Source organism: Scyliorhinus torazame, unplaced genomic scaffold (assembly GCF_047496885.1).
Source record: "Scyliorhinus torazame isolate Kashiwa2021f unplaced genomic scaffold, sScyTor2.1 scaffold_211, whole genome shotgun sequence".
Lineage (NCBI taxonomy): Eukaryota > Metazoa > Chordata > Chondrichthyes > Carcharhiniformes > Scyliorhinidae > Scyliorhinus > Scyliorhinus torazame.
Window position 1 is genome coordinate 132,056 of NW_027307938.1, and position 23,614 is coordinate 155,669.

The 23,614-nt window shown below is 44.4% G+C and overlaps 1 protein-coding gene across 2 annotated transcripts in view; it reads right to left on the reverse strand.

Annotated features, from left to right (window-relative positions):
• LOC140405771 (Fc receptor-like protein 5) overlaps positions 1–23,614 on the reverse strand; it is a 79,264-nt gene that overhangs the window by 53,097 nt on the left and 2,553 nt on the right. For both annotated transcript variants that reach the window (XM_072494203.1, XM_072494204.1), the window contains exon 2: positions 4,941–4,970. In XM_072494203.1, the coding sequence (XP_072350304.1) occupies positions 4,941–4,970 (30 nt within the window). The remainder of the gene's footprint in view (positions 1–4,940; positions 4,971–23,614) is intronic.

A 23,614-nucleotide genomic window follows, 5' to 3' on the forward strand; every position in this document is an offset into this window, starting at 1 on the left:
GCACGGTGGCACAGTGGTTAGCACTGCTGTCGCACAGATCCAGGGACTCGCGATAAATACCGGCCTCGGGTAAATGGCTGAATGGAGATTGCATTTTCTCTCCCCATGACTGCGTGGGATTCCTCCGTATGATCTCGTTTCCTCCCAAAGTGCAAAGGTGTGCAGGTTAGGTACATTGGCCATGCTATATTGCCCGTCGTGTCCAGAAATGTTAGGTTGGGTTACTGGTTTAGGGGGATCTGATGGAGGTGTGGGCTTAAATAGGGTGCTCTTTCCAACAGCCGGTGCAGACTCCATGGGCTAAATGACCTCCTTCTGCACTGTAAATCGAATGATTCTGTTGCAATGTTAAGGTAAGACAGCTTGTGACACTACTAACAATTATTATTATTAGTTGAGGCATGGAGAGAGATCAAAAAAAAGCAATGAAGTTAGGAGTAGTGCACATGTATAATATTCTGGGCATGATCTTCCAGCCTCGTTACGCTGTTGCCTCCCCAAAATGAGGCCAGTGAACAGCGGGAGAGGTCAAAACCGAGATCCGGGCCAGACACCAAACTGTTTGCGATGCAACTGCCCAGCTCCCATAGACAAAGTCAGGATGTCGCCAGAGCCTGCTGAGCAAGCAGTTGTCACAACTTAAACCCCATTTCCAAAGGAATAATGCCAGCCACCGTTTATCCATCGGCCTCCTGTCATTCTGAGGCGTCTCCAGGAAGTGCTCACGGTGGCTCCGATTCATTCTCCTTTCTAAAACGTGGAGCAGGCGGAATGGCATCAGGGACGGGGTCTCCCAGGTCATCAGAGGCCCCTTGATGGGCTTCTACGGGACATGTCCTGCTCTCAGGTGGGAATGGCCGAGTTGCTGCTGAGCTTGTCCCAGTCGCAGGTCAGCATGGCTCAGGCACTGCCGAACATGGCCCGGTTACTGGGCGATGTGTCCCAGTTTCTGAGGAGCATAGCCGAGAGCAGTGACACGGATGTGGAGAGCCACCAGGGGTGGCAGTGGGCACCGACCGGGAGAAGGGGGCGCTGAGTGCCAACCGGGGCCCGTCACATGGACTGGAGACGGTGACCACTAACACAACTAAGTTGCACCCTTCTGATGAGACCGTGTCTTGACGTCTACACGCGGGATAGGGGGCACGGCTCTGAATGTGTTGTCGACAGGTGAGCCGCTGCCCTCCTGCCCCAGCACCTCTAGATGACGCCCTCCAGCCACACCGAAGGCCACGGATCAGCTAAGCATAAGACCATAAGACATAGGAGCAGACAGGCCACTCGGCCCATCGAGTCTGCTCCGCCATTCAATCACGGCTGATATTTTTCTCGATCCCATTCTCCTGCCTTCTCCCCATAACCGCTGATTCCTTTATTGACCAAGAACCTATCTATCTCGGTCTTAAAGACACTCAGTGAATTGGCCTCCACAGCCTTCTGCGGGGAAGAGTTCCACAGATTCACCACCCTCTGGCTGAAAAAATTCCTCCTCATCTGTTTTAAAGGATCGCCCCTTTAGTCTGAGATGGTGTCCTCTGCTTCTAGTTTTTCCTACAAGTGGAAACATTCTCTCCACGTCCACGCTATCCAGGTCTCACACTGTCCTGTAAGTTTCAATAAGATCCCCCCTCCCAGCCCCTCGAACGTCTAAACTCCATCGAGTACAGACCCAGAGTCCTCAAACACTCCTCATATGAGCAGCGGACTTAATCCAGGCCTCGCAGTATCTTGTATGTATCAATAAGATGCTTCTAAGCTCCAACGAGTACAGACCGAGAGTCCTCAAACGTTCGTCATACGACAAGCTCTTCATTCCACGGATCATTCTTGTGAACCTCCTCTGGACCCTTTCCAAGGCCAGCACACCATTCCTTAGATACCGAGCCAAAACTGCTCACAATACTCCAAATGGGGTCTGACCAGAGCCTCATACAGCCTCAGAAGTACATCCCTGGTCTTGTATTCTCGCCCTCTTGACATGAATGTTAACACTGCATTTGCCTTCCTAACTGCCGACTGAACTTGCACATTAACCTTAAGAGACTCGTGAACAAGGACTCCCAAGCCCCTTTGTGCTTCTGCTTTCCGAATCATTTCCCCATTTTGAAAATAGTCTGTGCCTAGATTCCTCCTTCCAAAGTGCATAACCTCACACTTTTCCACATTGTATTTCATTTGCTACTTCATTGCCCACTCTCCTAGCTTGGCGAAGTCCTTCTGCAGCCCCCTTGCGTCCTCAATACTACCTGTCCCTCTACAGATCTTTGTATCATCTGCGAACTTAGCAACAGTGCCTTCAGTACCTTCTTCCAGATCATTAATGTATATTGTGAAAAGTTGTGGTCCCAGCACAGACCCCTGAGGAACACCACTAGTCACCGGCTGCCATCCTGAAAAAGACCCCTTTTCCCCACTCTTTGCCTTCTGCCAGTCAGCCAATCCTCTATCCATGACAGGATCTTACCCTTAACACCATGGGCTCTTCACTTATTTAACAGTCTCCTATGCGGCACCTTGTCAAAGGCCTTTTGGAAATCTAAATAAATCACGTCCACTGGTTCTCCTTTGTCTAACTTGCTTGGTAACTCCTCAAAGAAAGTTAACAGATTTGTCAGACACGACCTCCCCTTGACGAAGCTGTGCTGACTCAGTCCTATTTTACCATGCACTTCCAAGTGCTTCGTGATCTCATCTTTAATAACAGACTCTAAAATCTTACCAATGACCGAAGTCAGGCCAACCGGCCTATAATTTTCCTTCTGTCTCCCTCCCTTCTAAAACAGGGGTGTTACATTAGCAACTGTCCAGTCTTCTGGGACCATTCCTGCCTACAGTGATTTATGAAAAATCATCACTAATGCCTCCACAATTTCCTCAGCTATCTCTTTTCAGACCATGGGGTGTAGTCCATCCGGTCCAGGTGATTTATCCACCTTCAGACCTTTCAGTTTCCCCAGAACCTTCTCCTTTGTAATGGTCACTGCACTCACCTCTGCCCCTGGATCTCCTGGAGCTTGGGCATCCCACTGGTGTCTTCCACCGTGAAGGCAGATGCAAAGTAACCATTCAGTTCGTCTGACATTTCTTTGTTTCCTAGTATTACTTCTCCAACCACACGTTCTAGTTGCCCAATGTCTATTTTTGCCTATGTCTTACCTTTTAGATCTTTAAAAATCTCTTCCTATCTTCTTTTATATCACTCGCTAGCTTTCACTCGTCCTTCATCTTCCCCCCCACCCCCCCCCCCCAACCCCCCACGCTTATTGCTTTGTAGTTCTCCGTTCTCCTCTGCTCGCTTTTAAAGGCTTCCCAATCCTTTGGTTTCCCACTAATCCTCGCCACTTTGTATGCTTTGTGCATCCCGGGGAAACACCGAAATATAGTGGTAGAGCTGGGAAGGCAAAGCACGTTGAGGATCACTGAAGGCACAGAGGTAGGGGTGTGTGGGTTAGGTAGAGGGTGGGAAGGGGGTGGGTTTTGGGGCCGCGAAGGTTGGGGTCGGCACTCTCGGGAATGGAGTATTGGACAGCACATTAAAACACCTTTTTGCACAATCATTACGATGCCTCTGACACTTTCTTCCGCACTGCGGGCTGACCCCTGACCCTTTACCTGTCTCTCCAAGCAACGCGCCCCTATGAGCGATTGCCTTCAGCTTCGCGGCCGAAGGCCTCCGCAGCCCATGTGGGGTTATGGTGGGGCAGACGGGCAAGGTCGGGGGTTGTCCCCGGAATGGGGTTAGGATCCAAGGGTGGGCACGATGTTACCCGAGTGATTCCCCCCCCCACACACAATTTCCCCAGCCCCATGTCTCCCCCACCCTCACATGGTGGCCCACGCCTGGGGAGGCCTTGCCATTGCCAGGGTGCAATGCCGAGCTGGGCAGTGCCAGGATAAAAACATTCCGGGGGCAGTAGACGGAGCCATTCTGCACTTCCCCAGACCATCAAGGACCTCCGATGGCCTGGGAGACCCCCGTAGCCATTATGCCTTGTCCACGTTGTTAAAAAGGAGTTCGAATCGGCGCCAGCGTGACCAATTGCTGGGGAAGCCGCTGAATGACGGGAGGCTATTGGATAACGATGGCTGTCGTTAATTGTATGGACATGGGGCAAAAGTGTTAATAATTGACTTCACACCACGCTCCGCTGAATCCTGAATTCGCCTACGGGAGAGTGCCGGTTTCATAGCAAACTCTTCAGTGCATTGGTGCCGATTAATTTTTTGGCCCTGTTCCGTTATTCACTGGCCTAGTTTTTCTTGAGCGAGAGCGAGAGCGTGATGAGGCCGGAAGCTCCCGCAAGTCCGTAATTCAGCCCTGTGAACCTGCTCCACAATTCAATCAGATCATTACTGATCTCTTCCTGGTCTCAAATTAACCTACCTACCCATTTCCCATATCACTTTAACCCGTTTATTTTTCATCAGAATTACATATTTTGCTTCTCGAAACCATTTAATGATTCAGATTCCACCGCACTCCGGGGCAGCGAGTTCCACAGGTTTACCATCCTCTGTGAGAAGTAGTTCCTCCTCATCTGAGTTCTACATCTACCGCCTCGCAACCTATAGATTGGCACGTGAGCACAATGGTTAGCACTCTTGCTTCACAGCACCAGGGACAAGGGTTCGATTCCTGGCGCATGTCATTTTCTGTGCGGCATCTGTGCGATAACCCCATGTCTGCTTGGGATTCCTCCGGGTGCTCCGGTTTCCTCCCATAGGGTGCGAAAGACAATCTAAATTCTCCCTCCGTGTAGCCGAAAAGCCGTTGGAGGTTGACGACGAGGGGCTTTTGAACGTAACGTCGTGACAGTTTTAATGTAAGTCTACTTGTGATACTAAGAAAGATTATTGGCATCTGTGAAGCTCATGATGAATATTGACTATCATGTCGTTGCTTTAAAAGGTTGCGAATAGTCGTTCAAAATTCAACGTACCTTGTGCTGCCGACTGAGATGCCATTCCCACTGAAAAACATAACGAGAAATATAATTTTTAAGACTCTGTTGATTTGCTGCAATCTTGCGTTGAGAGACAAGAGGAAGCTTGAATCAACCTAGAGAAGTGACACATTCCTGTTTGCTTTTTCTCAGAGCCATGTCCTGAAATAGAACTTTTGACCAAAAGTGATCTGTTGAAGATCGTGACTGTCAATAATCATGAGACTAACATTCGGGAGACAAAGTGCTGGTCGTTGCTTTAATCTGTAAAACGGAGTTAATTGCAAATGGATTGGTGCTGAGGTGTGAGTTTCTCCAGCACCTTAATAGTCAGTTGGTGATTTGTGTGAGGGAGACAGAGAGCAGGGATGTCTCTGATCCTGAGTGTGTGAGTGTTGGTTGTGTGTGAGAGAGAAGAGATAGATATAGATATAGATAGAGAACAAGAATTTCGCTGTCCCTGTGGGTGCGCGTGTGTGAGTGCAGTTTGTGTGTGTGTGAGAGAGAGAGCGAGAGATAGGTAGAAAGACATATAGATAGATGGATGGATAGAAAGGTAGATAGATAATTGATAGATAGACAGACAGTTAGATAGAATGAAAGAACAAACAAAGAACAAAGAACAAAGAAATGTACAGCACAGGAACAGGCCCTTCGGCCCTCCAAGCCCGTGCCGACCATACTGCCCGACTAAACTACAATCTTCTACACTTCCTGGGTCCGTATCCTTCTATTCCCATCCTATTCATATATTTGTCAAGATGCCCCTTAAATGTCCCTATCGTCCCTGCTTCCACTACCTCCTCCGGTAGTGAGTTCCAGGCACCCACTACCCTCTGCGTAAAAAACTTGCCTCGTACATCTACTCTAAACCTTGCCATCTCACCTTAAACCTATGCCCCCTAGTAATTGACCCCTCTACACTGGGGAAAAGCCTCTGACTATCCACTCTGTCTATGCCCCTCATAATTTTGTATACCTCTATCAGGTCGCCCCTCAACCTCCTTCGTTCCAGTGAGAACAAACCGAGTTTATTCAATCGCTCCTCATAGCTTATGCACTCCAGACCAGGCAACATTCTGGTAAATCTCTTCTGCATCCTCTCTAAAGCCTCCACATCCTTCTGGTAGTGTGGAGACCAGAATTGAACACTATACTCCAAGTGTGGCCTAACTAAGGTTCTATACAGCTGCAACATGACTTGCCAATTCTTATACTCAATGCCCCGGCCAATGAAGGCAAGCATGCCGTATGCCTTCTTGACTACCTTCTCCACCTGTGTTGCCCCTTTCAATGACCTGTGGACCTGTACTCCTAGATCTCTTTGACTTTCAATACTCTTGAGGGTTCTACCATTCACTGTATATTCCCTACCTGCATTAGCCCTTCCAAAATGCATTACCTCACATTTGTCCGGATTAAACTCCATCTGCCATCTCTCCGCCCAAGTCTCCAGACAATCTAAATCCTGCTGTATCCTCAGACAGTCCTCATCGCTATCCGCAATTCCACCAACCTTTGTGTCGTCTGCAAACTTACTAATCAAAGCTTGAGAATCATAGAATTTACAGTGCAGAAGGAGGCCATTTGGCCCATCGAGTCTGCACCGGCTCTTGGAAAGAGCACCCTACCCAAGGTTAACACCTCCACCCTATCCCCATAACCTAGTAACCCCACCCAACACTAAGGGCAATTTTGGACACTAAGGGCAATTTATCACGGCCAATCCACCTAATCTGCACATCTTTGGACTGTGGGAGGAAGCCCACGCACACACGGGGAGGACGTGCAGACTCCGCACAGACAGTGACCCAAGCTGGAATCGAACCTGGGACCCTGGAGCTGTGAAGCAATTGTGCTATCCACAATGCTACCGTGCTGAATAGAATAGCATGTGTGTCTGTGGCTGTGTGTGTATGAAAGAGGGGGAGCGATAGATAGAGATAGATAGATAGATATGAAGAGAGAATTAATGCCACTGTTCCTGCGTCCATGAGCGTTGTCTGTTTGTGTATATGAATGATATATATATATATATATATATATACAGAGAGAGAGGGTGGGGGGGGGGGGGGGAGTGCATTAATACAACTGGTCCTTTGACCGTGGTTGTCTGTGTGTGAATGAAACAGAGAGAGAGAGATAGAGAGATAGAGAGATAGATAGAGAGAGAGAGAGCATCAATGCCTCTGTGTCTGTGTATGCGCGCGAGTGTGAATCTTGTTTGTGTGGATGGAATAGAGAGATCGAGAGCTAGATAGACAGTCTGTACGCCTGTGCGTGTGAGCGTGAGTGAGTGCTGTTTGTGTGTATGAAAGAGAGAGAGAGAGATAGAGAGAGAGTATTGATGCCTCTGTGCCTGTGTGCGCGGAATACAGTGAGTATTGTATGTCTGTGTATGAGAGAGAGAATGGATGGAGAGATACTTAGATAGAGTGATAGACAGAGAGAGAGAGAGAGAAAGCGCCCGGAGAGAGAGAGACAAAGAGGGCGAGAGAGATAACAATACCCAAAGGTACCATTTGACAATACACTGACACAGTCTACAGTAGTATGAGAGGTGGGCAGAGTAAGGCCAAAGAGACTGAGTGAGAGAGGAAGTTAAGGACTGAGAGACAAGTTAGTCACAGAAATGACACATGAGATAGAGATAGGGAATGTGTGAAAAAAACTTATTTTTCTTCCAGGAGGTGATTGAGTGTATTTATGAGGGTAATGAGCTTGATCATAACTGCCAGGCGCAAGGACAGAAAACAAAGGGGAATATTGAATGATTTACATTGGAGAATGTGCAGTGATGTTTCGCACTGATTAGTCTTTGTATATACTATTGACTTGAACTTGTACATTGATCGGAAGTTAAGTGTTTGCAGTTTTGATATTAATTGCAAAGGGATTTGGGGCCCGGAGTAAAGGTTTCCTGCTGCGATTGTACAAAACGTTGACGAGTCCAAACATGGAGCATTGTGGACAGTTTTGCTCTCATGCGCTCAGAAACGCATGACTGCCCTGGAGGGAGCGCTGGACAGGTTCACCAGGCTGACTCCTGGGATGACAAAGGAAAATGAACCCAAGAACAGTACAGCACAGGAAAGGCCCATCGGCCCCCCAAGCCTGCGTCCACCACACTGTCCGTCTAACCTAAAAGATTTTACATTTCAGGGATCGGAATGGTGCTGTTACCACCTTATTCATGTATTTTCAAGACGCTCCTTAAACATCAATGTTGCCTTCTCCGGCAGCGAGTTCCAGGCCCCCACTACCATCTGTGTAAGAAATCTTCCTTCCCACATTTCCTCTAAAGTTTGCCACGTGCATTTTAAACTTATGCCCCCCTCGTAATTGACACTTCCACCCGTGAAAAAGCATCTGACAATCCTCTCTGTCCATGCCCTTCATAATTTTGTAGACTTCTATCAGGTCGCCCCCCAACTTCCGTCGTTCCAGTGAGAACAAAACAGTTTTATCCAACCTCCCTCATAGCTAATACCCTCCATACTAGGCAACATGCCGGTAAACCTCTTCTGTACCCTCTACAAAGCCTTAACCCTTCTGGTAGTGTGGCCACCAGAATTGAACACTATATTCCAAGTGAGGCCTAACTATGGTTCTGCACAGCTGCAACATGACTTGCCAATTATTAAACTCAATGACCGGGCCAATGAAGGCAAGCATGCCGTATGCCTTCTGGACTTCTTTCTCCACCTGCCTTGACACATTCAGTGACCTGTCGACCAGTGCACTCAGATCCCTCTACCTGTCAGTATTCTAAAGCTTTCTGGTATTTACTATATTACCTGATTGTCTTCTGAGAGGCAATTATCGATTGGGCGCTGGAGTGGGCCGAGGAAGGCGCACATTAAAAGGTTCGGTGCAGACTCGATGGGCCGAATTGCCTCCTTCAGCACTGTCGCAATTCTTTGGTTGCAAGACATTAGGCGTATTTTGGCGTACTTGGGTGATCTGAGCTCATTGTCAAAACTTCTTACATGTCATGACTGGGAACATGCGCATCGTCCCCTTTCGCTTTTGCGGCTGGGTCCAAAACCACTCGAAATAAGGGGCAGGTCATTTAATACTGAGGTGCGAAGGAATGTTTTCACTTAGAAGGTGGTGCATCTTTAGAATCCCCCCACCCATTCCATCCCAAGGGATATTGAATGCCAATCAATCAGAGTCGGATTTCGATGGATGTGTGGATACCCATGACATTAAGGGACGTGGGGAAAGTGGGGAATTCTTGTAGCAGCAGACGATTTTATGACCGTGCAGATTAGGCCAGACTAATTAACAACCTTTGCTTCAATGTTCCTTTGAGAAATAATGCAATAAGAACGCGTCGATAGCAACAGGTCTCTGGTAGCCCGTTGGCAGTTTGCTAACATTGGCCTACATCTATTTGGTTGAGATAAACACAGGAAATTGTGCAGGGTTAAATCTTGGTGGGATATAGGGAACAGGCTAGAAGGACTGAATGGCCTACTCCAGCTGGTATTGTCGGTGTTTCTATAATAAGAAAGCGTTTATGATGACTAAATACCGAAATTTCAGTTCCAGTCTGATGGGAGGAATGGGGGGATAAGCTTTGCCAAAGACGCTTCTAGACTCAAAACATTAGCTCCGTTCTTTCCCCACAGATGCTACAAAAGTATGAGGGACAGAGCGGATGCTCCCAAAAACATTTACCAGGGTGGAAGAATTAATTACAAGGAGATAGAGGTTTAAAGTGCGAATGGCAAAGTTGAGAGGGGATGTGCGAGAGAAGTTGTTTTTTACACAGAGGGTAGGGGGTGCCTGGAACTCGCTTTTCGAGACGTGTTGGAAGCAGGGACGAAAGGGACGTTTAAGAGGCGTCTTTACAAATACATGAATAAGATGGGAATAAGGGGATGCGGACCCCGGAAGATTAGAAGGTTTTAAGTGAGGCGGGCGTCATGTTCGGCGTGGGCTTGGAGGGCTGAAGGACTTGCTCCTGTGCTGTACCGTTCTTTGTTCTTTTTTCATTGGAAAAGTCAGGAGCAAAAGCAGTGGCGACATTAGTTGACCAACATGTTTTCAGCCAAGTGCTAGGGCTGGTTTAGCACACTGGGCTAAACAGCTGGCTTGTGATGCAGAACAATGCCAGCAGCGTGGGTTCAATTTCCGGACCGGCCTCTTGCAACAGGTGCCGGAATGTGCCGACTAGGGGCTTTTCACAGTAACTTCATTGAAGCCTACTTGTGACAATAAGTTATAAAACAAAGAAAAACAGCCATTCCCATGTAAAAAATTGGGGCAAGTGTCGCATATATTACCTGGAAGGAATCTGAGGAACAATGATCACAATATATTCAGCATTAGAACCGTTCTAGATAAGGAACACGTGAGATTAAATGGATTTGAGTAAAAGACAAGAGAAGATTTGGTACATTTGTACAAAGTCAGGTCCAGGTTGTCTCTGGAGTACCATGTGAAGTACTCATCATTCGGAAAAGGTCTGCTTACATTAGAGGCTGGACAGCCAAGTTTCACGAAACTTAACCCATGGATGAGTGGATTTCCGTATCATGTGACGCTGAGTAAATTGCACAATATTCTATGAAGTTTAGTAGAATGACAGGCCACCTCACTGAAACATTTAAGCTTCCGATGATGATCGGGTATCTCTTGTTGTTTCCTCTGGTGGGGTAATCGAGAACACGGGACTCAGCCTCAGGAGGAAGCACAGTTCGTGTAGCATTGAGATAAGGAGGCATTAGTTAACGCAGAGGGTTGTGAAACTTTAGAATTATCTGCTCCAGAAGGTTGTTAAATCTCCATTGCCGAATTGATTTCAGGCGGGGATAGGCAGATTATTGGCGTTTTGGGAAAATAAGCGATACGGGTAGAGGGCGGGAAAATGGAGTTCAAAATCTAGCTAAACCATGACCACATTGAATGGAACGCCAGGCCCTATGGGCCGAATGGTCTCCTCCATCAACTGTATCATATGTTCATTATTTACTGAGAGCAAAGATGAGAATAATTATTGGATGTGGGCTAATCACAATGGTTAGAACAAGAATCTGTCCCAGATAAAATGCAAGGAACAGCCACAAGGGCGGCACTCTAGCATAGTGATTATCACTGTTGCTTCACAGCGCCAGGGTCCCGGGTTTGATTCCCGGCTTTGGTCACAGTCTGTGCGGAGTCTGCACCTTCTCCCCGTGTCTGCGTGGGTTTCCTCCGGGTGCTCCGGTTTGTTCCCACAAGTCCGCAAACACGTGCTTGTTGGGTGAATTGGACATTCTGAATTCTCCCTCTGTGTACCCGAACAGGCGCCGGAATGTGGCGACGAGGGCTTTTTCACAGTAACTTCATTGCAGTGTTAATGTAAACCTACTTGTGAAAGTAAAGATTATTATTATTCTCATTATTATAAAAGAGTAAAGGGATAATATTAGGCCTTCAAACAACGGGTAGCTGATGTACAGACCAGTTACATCACAAGGCAGAAGGTTGGTACTCCACGGTGGCACAGTGTTTAGCACTGTTGCCTCGCAGCACCAGGGTCTCAGGTTCGATACCCGGTTTGGGTCACTGTCTGTGATTTGTTTGCACGTTATTGCCGTCTCTGCACGGGTTTCTTCCGGGTTCTCCCGTTCGACCCACAGTCCAAAGATATCTGGGTTAGGTAGATTGGCCAGGACAACTTGCACCTTCGTGCCCAAAGATGAGAAGTAAAATAAAAGGGAGCTTGAGAGGCTTTTAATGAGCACCAATAACCAGATGACTCACTGATCGATACATCCCTGTGGTTGACTTTCTGAATCTATATTTTGCATTTCCTTGCAATGAAAATTAAAACTGACAATTTTTGCGGTCAACAGGACATGAAGAGGCATTGTAAAGGATGATTAATATCAGGAGGGAATTAAAGATCTGCAGTGACTCAATCTAGAATAGAGAATGGAAAGGGCACTTTCGCTGTTGAGGGATCAAAGAGGAATCGTGAAATTTCCGTTTTCCGCATACAAAGGGCAAAGAAAAGTACAGCATAGGAACAGGCCATTCGGCCCTTCAAGCCTGCGCTGGCCATGCTGCCCGTCATGCCTAAAATATTCTACATTTCTGGTGTCCGTATCCCTCTATTCCCATCAATTCTTGTGTTTGTCAAGTCGCCCCTTCAACGTCACTATCGTACGTGCTCCTACCACGTCCTCCCGCAGTGAGTTCCAGGTACCCACTACCCTCTGTGGAAAGCACTTCCCTCGCACATCTGCTCTAAGCCTTGCCGGTCGCACCTTAAACCTATCTCCCCTAGTAATTGACTCTTCCACCCTGGTTAAAAAGCTTCTGACTCTGTGCATGCCCTTCAAAAATTTGTTATCTTCATCAGGTCCCCCATCAACCTCCATCGGGCCAGTGAGAAGAAACCTAGTTCATCAAACCTCTCCTCATAGCTAACGCCCTCCATAACCAGGCAACACATTGGTATACCTATGCTGTACCCTCACCAAAGCCTCCGCATCCTTCTGGTAGTGTGGCGACAGTATTGAACACCAAATCCAAAGAGTGGCCTAACTCAGGATCTAGACAGCTGCAACCTGCAAATTATTATAAGGAAGTCCAGTTCGATGAAGGCATGTATGCCGTATGCCTTCTTGACTACATTCTACAACAGCGTTACCACTTTCGTTGGCCAGTTGACGTGTACGCCCAGATCTGGTTGCTTGTCAAAACTCTTAAGGTTTCTGCCACACATCATAATGATGCCGGAAAAAAAGGAGATTTTCAAATGTTGAAAAGCTCATGTGAATATAATAACGAACGGCGAGTCAAATTCTTATTTGTGGGGGTCGAGGGTTGGGTGATGTGGGCGGGGAGTGTGGGCCAGTTTAAGAGTCATTCATCCAGACAAAATGAATTGTCCCATGTTTCAAATTGTAGTCTGCAAGGATTTGATTTTGAGACAAATTAAGGTTTAATAATTCAATTGCGTTCTCTGGTAGCAGTGGAGGGAGTTAATGAGGGCAGTGTGTTTTGAATCAAAGAGGTACATAGTCATTTCTGGGAGAGAACAATGCCATTTTCGGTCACTGAGCCCAGGATGGGACTTCATAGAGAGACCCAATTCATTCCTTTTCCCCCAGTCACTCGCCCCAGCGAAATGTAGGAGTATTTTCTTCAAGGGCCCATTCAATTTCCTTTCAGCATCATCCATGACATCCCCATCTACCAGCCTCGTGTGCAGTGAGTTGCAGGTTACTAAACTCAATGAATTAAAAACTCGGAATCGCGCGGTACCTTTTACTGAGAATCTGGTCCTTGTGTCTTCAGCATTTAACATATTTTCTTCGTCTACCTCAACCAAACTTCTTATACTTTTGCACACTTCTGTCAAATCTATCTTCAGCCCATTTTTTTCAAGTAGAGCAATTTCAGCTTTCCCAAACTAAAACTCGAACTCCCAACCCCCAACCTTCGAAACATTCTGAACCCTCCCCATTCACCTGACATCCGCCCTAAACTGTGGCTGTCGGCAGTGGATTATGTTCAATCTCAGAAAGAGTTTGCTAAAAAAGAAATGAAATATGAAAATATGAAAATAGCTTATTGTCACAAGTAGGCTTCAAATGAAGTTACTGTGAAAAGCCCCTAGTCGCCACATTCCGGCGCCTGTTCGGGGAGGCTGGTACGGGAAATGCACTCCGCCTGGCTGACATTTGAGGAAAACACTGTCGGCCCATTGAAGCTCTGGACGCGGTGTTTACTTGGAGGTGATATTTGTTTAAAGAATGCAGAGACCAGACTGGATGCAAGTGTGACGTTCTGCAGGCCCTAATCCGGACGAAGAGGTACCCGACACCTCAATAACACCGACCCCCACACCTCCAGGATTCGATGGCGGTAGCTTCCGAGCATTATACTTATGAATTTGTGGCTGTAACGGGAGATAGGGAAGTGGAAAGATCGTCAGACACCCGGAAAGTTAGGTATATCAGTGCAAAGGTAGGCAGGCATTTGGAATAGTTATATCTGTGGAACGTTGGCTCGGTGTTTGGAAAGGTGGGTGGACAGGTGGAAAGTTAAATAGGTATTTGAAAATGTAGATATATAGGTGGAAAGTTAATTTAATCTATAACCTGTATTAGTGTCATAAGAAGGCGTACTTATGAAGTTAAGTCATGGATTTGCTGTGAAAATCCATTCATCACCACACACCAAATCCTGTTCGGATACACTGAGGGAGAACTCAGAATATCCAATTAATCTAACAAGCAGGTATATTGGGACATTTGGGAGGAAAACCGGAGCACCAAGAGGAAATCCATGCAGACGGGGAGAACGTGCATACTCCGCACAGACAGTTCCTGAAGCCGGGAATCAAACCCGCGTATTTGGCGTTGTAAGGCAGCATTGCTAACCACTGTGCTACCGTGCCGCCCATTAGGTGGGTAGGTAGTTATGTAGGCATTTGGAAAGGTGGGTGTTTAAATGGAAAGTTAGATGGGTATTTGGATAGATGGATGTATAGGTGGAAAGTTAGATGGTTATTTGGTTAGATGGGTGTATAGGTGGAAAGTTAAGATGGGTATTTGGATAGATGGATGTACAGGTGGAAAGTTAGGTGGGTATTTGGTTAGATGGGTGTATAGGTGGAAGGTTAGATGGTTATTTGGTTAGATGGGTGTATAGGTGGAAAGTTAGGTGGGTATTTGGTTAGATGGGTGTATAGGTGGAAGGTTAGATGGTTATTTGGATAGATGGGTGTACAGGTGGAAAGTTAGGTGGGTATTTGGTTAGATGGGTGTATAGGTGGAAGGTTAGATGGTTATTTGGATAGATGGGTGTACAGGTGGAAAGTTAGGTGGGTATTTAGTTAGATGGGTGTATAGGTGGAAGGTTAGATGGTTATTTGGATAGATGGGTGTATAGGTGGAAAGATAGATGGATATTTGGTTAGATGGGTCTATAGGTGGAATGTTAGATGGGAATGTGGATAGATGGGTGAAGAGGTGGAAAGTTAGATGGGTATTTGGTTAGATGGGTGTATAGGTGGAATGTTAGATGGGAATGTGGATAGATGGGTGAAGAGGTGGAAGGTTAGATGGGTATTTGGATAGATGGGTGTATAGGTGGAAAGTTAGATGGATATTTGGTTAGATGGGTGTATAGGTGGAAAGTTAGATGGGTATTTGGATAGATGGGTGTATAGGTGGTAAGTTAGATGGGTATTTGGTTAGATGGGTGTAGAGGTGGAAAGTTAGATGGGTATTTGGATAGATGGGTGTAGAGGTGGAAAGTTAGATGGGTATTTGATTAGATGGGTGTATAGGTGGAAAGTTAGATGGGTATTTGGATAGATGGGTGTATAGGTGGAAGGTTATATGGGTATTTGGCTAGATGGGTGTATAGGTGGAAAGTTAGATGGTTATTTGGTAAGATGGGTGTATAGGTGGAAAGTTAGATGGGTATTTGGATAGATGGGTGTATAGGTGGAAAGTTAGATGGGTATTTGGATAGATGGGTGTATAGGTGGAAAGTTAGATGGGTATTTGGTTAGATGGGTGTATAGGTGGAAGGTTAGATGGATATTTGGTTAGATGGGTGTATAGGTGGAAAGTTACATGGGTATTTGGATAGATGGGTGTATAGGTGGAAAGTTAGATGGGTCTTTGGATAGATGGGTCTATAGGTGGAAAGTTAGATGGGTATTTGGATAGATGAGTGTATAGGTGGAAAGTTAGATGGGTATTTGGATAGACGGTGTATAGAGGGAAAGTTAGATTGGTATTTGGATAGATGGGTGTATAGGTGGAAAGTTAGATGGGTATTTGGATAGATGGGTGTATTGGTTGAAATTTAGATGGGTATTTGGATAGATGGGTGTATAGGTGGAAAGTTAGATGGGTATTTGGATAGATGGGTGGATAGGTTGAAAGTTAGATGGGTATTTGGATAGATGGGTGTATAGGTGGAAAGTTAGATGTGTTTTTGGTTAGATGGGTGTATAGGTGGAAAGTTAGATGGGTATTTGGATAAATGGGTGTATAGGTGGAAAGTTAGATGGGTATTTGGTTAGATGGGTGTATCGGTAGAATGTTAGATGGGTATTTGGATAGATGGGTGTTTAGGTGGAACGTTAGATGAGTATTTGGATAGATGGATGTATAGGTGGAAAGGTAGATGGGTATTTGGATAGATGGGTGTATAGGTACAATGTTAGTTGGTTACTTGGTTAGATGGGTTTATAGGTGGAAAGGTAGATGGGTATTTGGATAGATGGGTGCATAGTTGGAAGGTTAGATGGGTATTTGGTTAGATGGGTGTATAGGTGGACAGTTAGATGGTTATTTGGTTAGATGGGTGTATAGGTGGAAAGTTAGATGGGTATTTGGTTAGACGTGTGTATAGGTGGAAAGTTAGATGGTTATTTGGATAGATGGGTGTACATTTGGAAAGTTAGATGGGTATTTGAATAGATGGGTGTGTAGGTGGAGAGGTTAGATGGGTATTTGGATAGATGGATGTCTAGGTGGAAAGTTAGATGGGTATTTGGATAGATGGGTGTATAGGTGGAAAGTTAGATGATTATTTGGATAGATGGGTGTATTGGTGGAAAGTTAGATGGGTATTTGGATAGATGGATGTCTAGGTGGAAAGTTAGATGGGTATTTGGATAGATGGGTGTATAGGTGGAAAGTTAGATGGGTATTTGGTTAGATGGGTGTATAGGTAGAAAGTTAGATGGGTATTTGGATAGATGGGTGTTTAGGTGGAGCGTTAGATGATTATTTGGTTAGGTGGGTGTACAGGTGGAAAGTTAGATGGGTATTTGGTTAGATGGATGTATAGGTGGAAGGTTAGATGGTTATTTGGATAGATGGGTGTACAGGTGGAAAGTTAGGTGGGTATTTGGTTAGATGGGTGTATAGGTGGAAGGTTAGGTGGTTATTTGGATAGATGGGTGTATAGATGGAAAGATAGATGGATATTTGGTTAGATGGGTCTATAGGTGGAATGTTAGATGGGAATGTGGATAGATGGGTGAAGAGGTGGAAAGTTAGATGGGTATTTGGTTAGATGGGTGTATAGGTGGAATGTTAGATGGGAATGTGGATAGATGGGTGAAGAGGTGGAAGGTTAGATGGGTATTTGGATAGATGGGTGTATAGGTGGAAAGTTAGATGGATATTTGGTTAGATGGGTGTATAGGTGGAAAGTTAGATGGGTATTTGGATAGATGGGTGTATAGGTGGTAAGTTAGATGGGTATTTGGTTAGATGGGTGTAGAGGTGGAAAGTTAGATGGGTATTTGGATAGATGGGTGTAGAGGTGGAAAGTTAGATGGGTATTTGATTAGATGGGTGTATAGGTGGAAAGTTAGATGGGTATTTGGATAGATGGGTGTATAGGTGGAAAGTTATATGGGTATTTGGCTAGATGGGTGTATAGGTGGAAAGTTAGATGGGTATTTGGTTACATGGGTGTATAGGTGGAAAGTTAGATGGGTATTTGGATAGATGGGTGTATAGGTGGAAAGTTAGATGGGTATTTGGATAGATGGGTGTATAGGTGGAAAGTTAGTTGGGTATTTGGTTAGATGGGTGTATAGGTGGAAGGTTAGATGGATATTTGGTTAGATGGGTGTATAGGTGGAAAGTTACATGGGTATTTGGATAGATGGGTGTATAGGTGGAAAGTTAGATGGGTCTTTGGATAGATGGGTCTATAGGTGGAAAGTTAGATGGGTATTTGGATAGATGAGTGTATAGGTGGAAAGTTAGATGGGTCTTTGGATAGACGGTGTATAGGTGGAAAGTTAGATTGGTATTTGGATAGATGGGTGTATAGGTGGAAAGTTAGATGGGTATTTGGATAGATGGGTGTATTGGTTGAAATTTAGATGGGTATTTGGATAGATGGGTGTATAGGTGGAAAGTTAGATGGGTATTTGGATAGATGGGTGGATAGGTTGAAAGTTAGATGGGTATTTGGATAGATGGGTGTATAGGTGGAAAGTTAGATGTGTTTTTGGTTAGATGGGTGTATAGGTGGAAAGTTAGATGGGTATTTGGATAAATGGGTGTATAGGTGGAAAGTTAGATGGGTATTTGGTTAGATGGGTGTATCGGTAGAATGTTAGATGGGTATTTGGATAGATGGGTGTTTAGGTGGAACGTTAGATGAGTATTTGGATAGATGGATGTATAGGTGGAAAGGTAGATGGGTATTTGGATAGATGGGTGTATAGGTACAATGTTAGTTGGTTACTTGGTTAGATGGGTTTATAGGTGGAAAGGTAGATGGGTATTTGGATAGATGGGTGCATAGTTGGAAGGTTAGATGGGTATTTGGTTAGATGGGTGTATAGGTGGACAGTTAGATGGTTATTTGGTTAGATGGGTGTATAGGTGGAAAGTTAGATGGGTATTTGGTTAGACGTGTGTATAGGTGGAAAGTTAGATGGTTATTTGGATAGATGGGTGTACATTTGGAAAGTTAGATGGGTATTTGAATAGATGGGTGTATAGGTGGAGAAGTTAGATGGGTATTTGGATAGATGGATGTCTAGGTGGAAAGTTAGATGGGTATTTGGATAGATGGGTGTATAGGTGGAAAGTTAGATGATTATTTGGATAGATGGGTGTATTGGTGGAATGTTAGATGGGTATTTGGATAGATGGATGTCTAGGTGGAAAGTTAGATGGGTATTTGGATAGATGGGTGTATAGGTGGAAAGTTAGATGGGTATTTGGTTAGATGGGTGTATAGGTAGAAAGTTAGATGGGTATTTGGATAGATGGGTGTTTAGGTGGAACGTTAGATGATTATTTGGTTAGGTGGGTGTACAGGTGGAAAGTTAGATGGGTATTTGGTTAGATGGATGTATAGGTGGAAAGTTAGATGGGTATGTGGATAGATGGGTGTATAGGTGGAAAGTTAGATGTGTATTTGGATAGATGGGTGCATAGGTGGAAAGGTAGATGGGTATTTGGATAGATTGGTGTATAGGTGGAAAGTTAGATGGGTATTTGGTTAGATGGGTGTATAGGTAGAAAGTTAGATGGGTATTTGGATAGATGGGTGTTTAGGTGGAGCGTTAGATGATTATTTGGTTAGGTGGGTGTACAGGTGGAAAGTTAGATGGGTATTTGGTTAGATGGATGTATAGGTGGAAGGTTAGATGGTTATTTGGATAGATGGGTGTACAGGTGGAAAGTTAGGTGGGTATTTGGTTAGATGGGTGTATAGGTGGAAGGTTAGGTGGTTATTTGGATAGATGGGTGTATAGATGGAAAGATAGATGGATATTTGGTTAGATGGGTCTATAGGTGGAATGTTAGATGGGAATGTGGATAGATGGGTGAAGAGGTGGAAAGTTAGATGGGTATTTGGTTAGATGGGTGTATAGGTGGAATGTTAGATGGGAATGTGGATAGATGGGTGAAGAGGTGGAAGGTTAGATGGGTATTTGGATAGATGGGTGTATAGGTGGAAAGTTAGATGGATATTTGGTTAGATGGGTGTATAGGTGGAAAGTTAGATGGGTATTTGGATAGATGGGTGTATAGGTGGTAAGTTAGATGGGTATTTGGTTAGATGGGTGTAGAGGTGGAAAGTTAGATGGGTATTTGGATAGATGGGTGTAGAGGTGGAAAGTTAGATGGGTATTTGATTAGATGGGTGTATAGGTGGAAAGTTAGATGGGTATTTGGATAGATGGGTGTATAGGTGGAAAGTTATATGGGTATTTGGCTAGATGGGTGTATAGGTGGAAAGTTAGATGGGTATTTGGTTACATGGGTGTATAGGTGGAAAGTTAGATGGGTATTTGGATAGATGGGTGTATAGGTGGAAAGTTAGATGGGTATTTGGATAGATGGGTGTATAGGTGGAAAGTTAGTTGGGTATTTGGTTAGATGGGTGTATAGGTGGAAGGTTAGATGGATATTTGGTTAGATGGGTGTATAGGTGGAAAGTTACATGGGTATTTGGATAGATGGGTGTATAGGTGGAAAGTTAGATGGGTCTTTGGATAGATGGGTCTATAGGTGGAAAGTTAGATGGGTATTTGGATAGATGAGTGTATAGGTGGAAAGTTAGATGGGTCTTTGGATAGACGGTGTATAGGTGGAAAGTTAGATTGGTATTTGGATAGATGGGTGTATAGGTGGAAAGTTAGATGGGTATTTGGATAGATGGGTGTATTGGTTGAAATTTAGATGGGTATTTGGATAGATGGGTGTATAGGTGGAAAGTTAGATGGGTATTTGGATAGATGGGTGGATAGGTTGAAAGTTAGATGGGTATTTGGATAGATGGGTGTATAGGTGGAAAGTTAGATGTGTTTTTGGTTAGATGGGTGTATAGGTGGAAAGTTAGATGGGTATTTGGATAAATGGGTGTATAGGTGGAAAGTTAGATGGGTATTTGGTTAGATGGGTGTATCGGTAGAATGTTAGATGGGTATTTGGATAGATGGGTGTTTAGGTGGAACGTTAGATGAGTATTTGGATAGATGGATGTATAGGTGGAAAGGTAGATGGGTATTTGGATAGATGGGTGTATAGGTACAATGTTAGTTGGTTACTTGGTTAGATGGGTTTATAGGTGGAAAGGTAGATGGGTATTTGGATAGATGGGTGCATAGTTGGAAGGTTAGATGGGTATTTGGTTAGATGGGTGTATAGGTGGACAGTTAGATGGTTATTTGGTTAGATGGGTGTATAGGTGGAAAGTTAGATGGGTATTTGGTTAGACGTGTGTATAGGTGGAAAGTTAGATGGTTATTTGGATAGATGGGTGTACATTTGGAAAGTTAGATGGGTATTTGAATAGATGGGTGTATAGGTGGAGAAGTTAGATGGGTATTTGGATAGATGGATGTCTAGGTGGAAAGTTAGATGGGTATTTGGATAGATGGGTGTATAGGTGGAAAGTTAGATGATTATTTGGATAGATGGGTGTATTGGTGGAAAGTTAGATGGGTATTTGGATAGATGGATGTCTAGGTGGAAAGTTAGATGGGTATTTGGATAGATGGGTGTATAGGTGGAAAGTTAGATGGGTATTTGGTTAGATGGGTGTATAGGTAGAAAGTTAGATGGGTATTTGGATAGATGGGTGTTTAGGTGGAACGTTAGATGATTATTTGGTTAGGTGGGTGTACAGGTGGAAAGTTAGATGGGTATTTGGTTAGATGGATGTATAGGTGGAAAGTTAGATGGGTATGTGGATAGATGGGTGTATAGGTGGAAAGTTAGATGTGTATTTGGATAGATGGGTGCATAGGTGGAAAGGTAGATGGGTATTTGGATAGATTGGTGTATAGGTGGAAAGTTAGATGGTTATTTGGATAGATGGATGTATAGGTGGAAAGTTAGATGGGTATTTGGGTAGATGGATGTATAGGTGGAAAGTTAGATGGATATTTGGATAGATGGGTGTATAGGTGGAAAGTTAAATGGGTATTTGGATAGATGGGTGTATAGGTGGAAGGTTAGATGGGTATTTGGTTAGATGGGTGTATAGGTGGAAAGTTAGATGGGTATTTGGATAGATGGGTCTATAGGTGGAAATTTAGATGGGTATTTGGATAGATTGGTGTATAGGTGGAAAGTTAGATGGGTATTTGGATAGATGAGTGTAGAGGTGGAACGTTAGATGGGTATTTGGATAGACGGTGTATCGGTGGAAAGTTAGATTGGTATTTGGATAGATGGGTGTATAGGTGGAAAGTTAGATGGGTATTTGGATAGATGGGTGTATAGGTTGAAATTTAGATGAGTATTTGGATAGATGGGTCTATAGGTGGAAAGTTAGATGTGTATTTGGATAGATGGGTGTATAGGTTGAAAGTTAGATGGGTATTTGGATAGATGGGTGTGTTGGTGGAAAGTTAGATGGGTATTTGGTTAGATTGGTGTATAGGTGTAAAGTTAGATGGGTATTTGGATAGATGGGTGTATAGGTGGAAAGTTAGATGGGTATTTGGATAGATCGGTGTATAGGTGGAAAGTTAGATAGGTATTTGGATAGATGGGTGTATCGGTGGAAAGTTAGATGGGTATTTGGTTAGATGGGTGTATAGGTAGAAAGTTAGATGGGTATTTGGGTAGATGGGTGTTTAGGTGGAACGTTAGATGAGTATTTGGATAGATGGATGTATAGGTGGAAAGGTAGATGGGTATTTGGATAGATGGGTGTATAGGTACAATGTTAGATGGTTACTTGGTTAGATGGGTGTATAGGTGGAAAGTTAGATGGGTATTTGGATAGATGGGTGTATAGTTGGAAGGTTAGATGGGTATTTGGTTAGATGGGTGTATAGGTGGACAGTTAGATGGTTATTTGGTTAGATGGGTGTATAGGTGGAAAGTTAGATGGGAATTTGGTTTGATGGGTGTATAGGTGGAAAGTTAGATGGTTAATTGGATAGATGGGTGTACATTTGGAAAGTTAGATGGGTATTTGAATAGATGGGTGTATAGGTGGAGAAGTTAGATGGGTATTTGGATAGATGGGTGTATAGGTGGAAAGTTAGATGGTTATTTGGATAGATGGGTGTATAGGTGGAAAGTTAGATGATTATTTGGTTAGATGGGTGTATAGGTGGAAAGTTAGATGGGTATTTGGATAGATGGGTGTAAACGTGGAAAGTTAGATGGGTATTTGGATAGATGAGCGTATAGGTGGAAAATGAGGCGGTTATTTGGATAGATGGGTGTATAGATGGAAATTGAGGTAGGTGTTTGGAAAGGGAGGTAGATAGGTGAATAGTTAGGATGATGTTTGGAAAGTGGTTTTATTGGTGGAAAGTTAGGTAATTATTTGTAAAGGTGGGTGTTTCAGTGGAAAGTTAGGTGGGTATTTGAAAAGATGGGTACATAGGTGGAATGTTAGGTAGCTATTTGGAAAGATGGGTGCATATTTGACGTTAGGTGGGTGTTGGGAAGAGGCGGTAGATAGGTGGAAAGTTATGTGGGTATTTGGAAAAGTCTATGACTTCCATATCTATGGCCATCAGTTCTTGAGGGTACCGCAGCACATCTCTTCACTGCTACCGATTACTACAAGCTGTGTTTTACCTGTAATTCCATCCCCCACCTCTTTCTAACGTTCTGTCATTGTTATCGTGTGAACGACGTGTGTCGAGGGTGCAAAGTTTCCTGTTCAAACATTAATCCACCCTCGCTGTTCACGTGTGGATTGACTCGTCTCTACCTCTGGAGCAATCTCTTGTCACATTTAGCCTCCATTTGGAGAAGTCCTCTAATTTCAATTCAGTACTAGAAGCAGCGGTCACTCGCACACGTCAGATATCTGTAGCTTCAGCTACCACTGGAAGCAATGTCAATGGAATATAAGCACAGGAATTGTCAAATAGAAGAATACCTTTCTGCTAATGAATGCCTACCCTGGGCCTTTTGCTATAATGTATGGGCTGCCCTTAAACAATACGATGCCGGTTCACAGCTAATCCTGCTCGGGATCCTTTGCAGGCTGTCTCATTCCTTAAATATAATCACACGCACACTAGCACAAATACACACATAAACAGACTCACACACACAAGTTCACACCTGTACATACATACCTATATATAAACACACATACAAATGACTCCAGACAGATTCCCTCTCTTATACACACAATCACAGAGAGTGTGGGAGTGTGTGAGAGGGAGCATGTGGGGGAAAGAATGT